This window comes from Austrofundulus limnaeus, unplaced genomic scaffold (genome assembly GCF_001266775.1).
Source record: "Austrofundulus limnaeus strain Quisiro unplaced genomic scaffold, Austrofundulus_limnaeus-1.0 Scaffold85, whole genome shotgun sequence".
In the NCBI taxonomy this organism is placed as follows: domain Eukaryota; kingdom Metazoa; phylum Chordata; class Actinopteri; order Cyprinodontiformes; family Rivulidae; genus Austrofundulus; species Austrofundulus limnaeus.
The window spans coordinates 255,546-260,247 of record NW_013952487.1 but is presented as its reverse complement, the minus strand read 5'-3'; the positions used below and the strand labels follow the sequence as shown (position 1 = coordinate 260,247).

The 4,702-nt window shown below is 41.0% G+C and overlaps 1 protein-coding gene across 4 annotated transcripts in view; it reads right to left on the bottom strand.

The window, feature by feature from the left end:
* Nucleotides 1–4,702, bottom strand: part of fgfr3 (fibroblast growth factor receptor 3) — a 52,563-nt gene that overhangs the window by 31,090 nt on the left and 16,771 nt on the right. For all 4 annotated transcript variants that reach the window (XM_014011813.1, XM_014011811.1, XM_014011814.1 and 1 more), the window contains exons 3-4: nucleotides 3,943–4,206; nucleotides 2,361–2,405 (exon numbers count right to left, since the gene is read on the bottom strand). In XM_014011813.1, the coding sequence (XP_013867267.1) occupies nucleotides 2,361–2,405; nucleotides 3,943–4,206 (309 nt within the window). The remainder of the gene's footprint in view (nucleotides 1–2,360; nucleotides 2,406–3,942; nucleotides 4,207–4,702) is intronic.

The window sequence follows — 4,702 nt, the reverse complement described above, 5'->3', positions numbered from 1 at the left end:
ATGGAGACATGTCTCACATGGAGACAGACGTGTCTCACATGGAGACATGTCTCACATGGAGACAGACGTGTCTCACATGGAGACAGACGTTTCTCACATGGAAACAGACGTGTCTCACATGGAGACAGACGTGTCTCACAAGGAGGCATGTCTCACAAGGAGGCATGTCTCACATGGAGACATGTCTCACATGGAGACAGACGTGTCTCACATGGAGACATGTCTCACATGGAGACAGACGTGTCTCACATGGAGACAGACACATGGAGACAGACACATGGAGACAGACACATGGAGACAGACACGTCTCACATGGAGACAGACGTGTCTCACATGGAAACAGACACATGGAAACAGACGTGTCTCACATGGAGACAGACGTGTCTCACAAGGAGGCATGTCTCACATGGAGACATGTCTCACATGGAGACACGTCTCACATGGAGACAGACGTGTCTCACATGGAGACACGTCTCACATGGAGACAGACGTGTCTCACATGGAGACACGTCTCACATGGAGATAGACGTGTCTCATGTCTCTGAGGTCTAACACATGGAGGACACAGAGACACCTGGACACAGATGTTTTCAGTCTGTGGGACAAAGCCCACCTGTGTTTGCACAGGAAGACCTGACAGGAAACCAGGAGTCAAACCTGTGGCCTCCTGGCTGTGATCCCACAGCTCTAACCGCTGCACCACTGTCAGCATGTTCAACCCCCTGAATAAAGAATAAAAGCTGAATAAATCCCTGGTTTCAGCTGATGTTCAGTTTATCAGCTCCTCTGAAGGACAGAGTCTGAAAACAAACAGCCGATATTCATTAATGAGTAAACAGCCGAAGTCTCTGCAGGAGTTTACAGTCTGTCGGCTTTTAAACACTAAACAGCTGAACTCAGCTTTAAGTCTGATTTAGCTGTTTATGCAGCCAAACCTTCGGCTCATTCAGCTGCTGTGACCTTTGAAATCTTTATACTTTTAAAAATATTTAACTTTATTTAGAAACATTAAAATYTGTTTCAGCTACTGGACCTGGTTTTATCTTTCGCTATTTTTAGCTTTTAGCTGCTCTTCTGCTATTTTTAACTTCATTACATTACATATAATTTTAGCTACTTTTTCTTACATTTAGCTTTAAGCTACCATTTTGTTACTTTTAGATGTTAGTCTGACACTACTAGCCATAGCTAGCTGTTTGCTTCTTTAGGATCATTTTTTGCTACTTTTAGCCATTTTTTTTTACCATTTTTAGCTTGTAGATAGCATTTAGCTCCTTTTAGCTACCATCTTGTTACTATGAGAGAGCTTTCTGAGACTTTAAGCCATAACTAGCCTTTTGCTAAGAAGCAATGTGTAGATAGCTTTTTGCTACTTTAAGCTTTAAGCTAACCTCTTAAAATTGTATTCATTTTTAAAACTTTATTTATGTAGCTTGTTTTTAACTATTTTTAGCTTTTATTAGGCAATTGCTACATCTAGCTAGGGCTATTTGTTACTTTTAGCTTCTAGCTAATCTCTTGACAATTTTAAGTAGCATTTTGCTGAATTTTGCTCCTTTAACTAGCATTCGGCTAGTTTTGCTAGGGTTTTTGCTACTAGCTAACTTTTAGGCAGCTTTTAACTAAAACCAGGATTAAGTTTTTTTTTAGCTTTTAGCTATTGTTTTGCTTCTTTTAACTCAATTTCAGCTTCTCTTCTGCAGTTTCACAGGAAAACAAAATTGTCTGGTTTGAATTTTCGGCTCTTGTTTCGGCTGATCCTCACAGCTCAAGCCAGCGGCCTCTCCTCACATTCCTGCTAACATTTAGCTCCTAGCTGCAGGTTAGAAAAGCTTCAGTTCGGYGGTGAGCGTGCGCAGGCTGCAGCGCTGCTCGGCGGCTGCGGCACAAAGTGCTTCAGTGTCGAGGCGCCGCGAGCGAAGCCAAGGAGGTCGCYGTAATCGTGTCGTTTGCTCTGAGTGACGCCTGCGAGCGCACACACAGATCTCAGTCCAGATAACACAGGGGCCTTTGAAGGCGGGCCGGGCCGGTCCTGCCGGGCCCCCGGGGTCTCAGCAAACAGAACCGGAGGAACGGTGAAGCCGAAGTTCGGCTCTCTGCTCTGCTGCCAGAACAAACAAGCTGCAGAGCTGCAGCCGAGGACAGATTAGACTCTGTTAGACACACACACACACACACACACACACACACAGACTTTAGCTCGTCGTGTGAGGCTGGATTCAACCTTTCCACAGTCAAACCTTTGTATTTTAATTTAATGACGAAGCAGAAAATGAGAAAAACTCAGTTTTGTTCTTTAAATGTTTGTTTTGAACCAGAAGAAAAACCCAAAGATTGTTCGACGTGTCGACTCTTCTCACCTGCATCTTCATCATAATCTTCATCATCACCAGACGACAGGGAGTCTGAAAAACAAGTGGAAACAAATCAAATCTTGATTTATTTAATTTAACTTTAAACTGTTCTGTTTGATGAACTGTTGTTGTTACTGGAGATGTGATCAAATTTATCATTAAATTAAATCATTTATTTCTGATGAAAGTTTCAGCTGATCATTTCAGGCACATCAGCTAAAACCTTAGTTTCTCCTGACAGAACAGTTTGTATTAAATGTCTGAATGCTGACTCAGCGTCTAACTACGTCTGCACACTTTACTCCATTTCATCTGTTTATATATCAAAATGTTCGGCTGCTGTTACCTTTAACACTTCATTTACCAAAAAATAATTTACATGATTTTTTACTAATATTAATTTATGTCTTGAATTCCTCTAAAAATATTTTCTCTTTAAAATCTGCTTCAGATGAATGTTTGTCGTCTTATGCTGCTTGTTGCTTTTAGCTGGCCTTTTAGCTTTCAGCTATCCTTTAGTTACTTTAAGCATTTATCAGGCCTTAGCAAGCTTTTTGCCATTTTAAGCTTTTATCTAGCTTTTAGTTACCTTTAACTTTTAGCTGGCATTCTGCTACTTTTTACCTTTCAGCTACTATTCTTCTATGTTTTGCTTTTAGCTAGGCTTTTGCTACTTTCAGTTAGGTTTTTGTTACGTTTGGCTACCCAGTATGTTGCCACATTTAGCTTTCAGTCTCAATTCTGCTATTTTAGGCTTTGAGCTAATACTTTTTACTTTTAGCTGTTATTTTGGTGCTTTTATCTTTCTGCAGCCATTCTGCAACTTTTCTTTTAGCTAGCCCTTGGCTAATTTAATCCTTTCAGCTATCATTCAGCTACTTTTTGTTTTTAGCTAGCCATTTGTTAATTTGAATTAGCCTTTTGCTACTTTAAGCWAGGTTTTTGCTATGTTTGGTTACCCATTTTCTACTTTTACCTTTCAGCTACTGTATTGCTTCTTTTAGTTTTTTGGTAGCATTTTTAGTTAGCAAATTTAGCCAGTAGCCTCCATTCTGCTATTTTAAGCTTTAAACTAGCCCCTTGCCACTTTTATCCTTCAGCTAACGTTTTGTTACTTTTTACTTTTAGCTGTCATTTTGCTGCTTTTACCTTTCTGCAGCCATTCTGCTACTTTTGGCTTTTAGCTAGCCCTTTCTTAATTTGACTTTGCCTTTTGCTACTTTCAGCTAGCATTTTGCTACTTTTAGCTGGCATTTTGCTACTTTCAGCTAGCATTTTGCTACTTTTAGCTAGYATTTTGCTAYTTTTAGCTAGCATTWTGCTAYTTTYAGCTAGCATTWTGCTACTTTCAGCTAGCATTTTGCTAATTTTAGTTAGCCTTTTGCTACCTTTTAAGCGTCAACTGTAGTAAATTTCAGCAGAGCCCTCCAGCGTTTTCAGTTTCTGTAGTTTTTGTAATTTCTCTTTAATTTAGCTGTTGTTAAACCTTCGGCTGTTGTTGGGTGGAAATACCCTGTAGTCCTCAGTTTTAAAACTTTGGCTCATATTTGAACCCATGCMCGAGCAGCCGAACAGGTGCGAGGCTCACCTGTGACTCTGACGGTGAAGTTGCTGAGCAGCAGGTTGTTGCGGGCGAGCCAACACGTGTACAYGCCGGCGTCTTCGTACGACACGTTGACGACGCGCAGCACCCGCTGGCCGACGTGCGTCCGGTTGCTCGGCACGACTCCGGCGCCGTCTTTGAGCCAGACGATCGGGTGCGGGGGGCCGTCCAGGTCGCACGACATCTCCAAGGTGTCCCCCAAACCCAGAACGTAGTCCTCCAGGTAGGCCGCCTCGCTCGTCACCGAGTCTGAGAGGAACAGGAAACAAGAACTTCAGTTTTTATTTTCACCTGATGAAGTCATCGAGGTCAAGAAGAATCGATACTTTACATTTCTGAGACGTAAAAACAAGAAATTTAGAAAAACAAATGATTTTGAACAAGATAAAAAGGTATTTTTTTTATATTTAACGAAAGAAAATCTGAGAAAAAGACAAAGATTGAACTAACGACCCTTGAATGAATGCCTGGTATCAACTCTTTGCTCAACAGGCAAAACTGAGGAAAACTCTTTRTGATTTCAGGTCAGAGAGTCACTGAACAAATAAAAACAGATGTTTACATGTTGACATGATCCTTTCATTAACTGATCTGTGAAAACTAGAAGAAACCTTTTTGATATTTTAGTGCGACTCAAACAAACCCTGTTTCATTTTCACCTGATAACCAGTTTGATAGTTTTTAAATGAGCAACAAATCATGCAACACACACACACACACACACACACACACACACACACACACA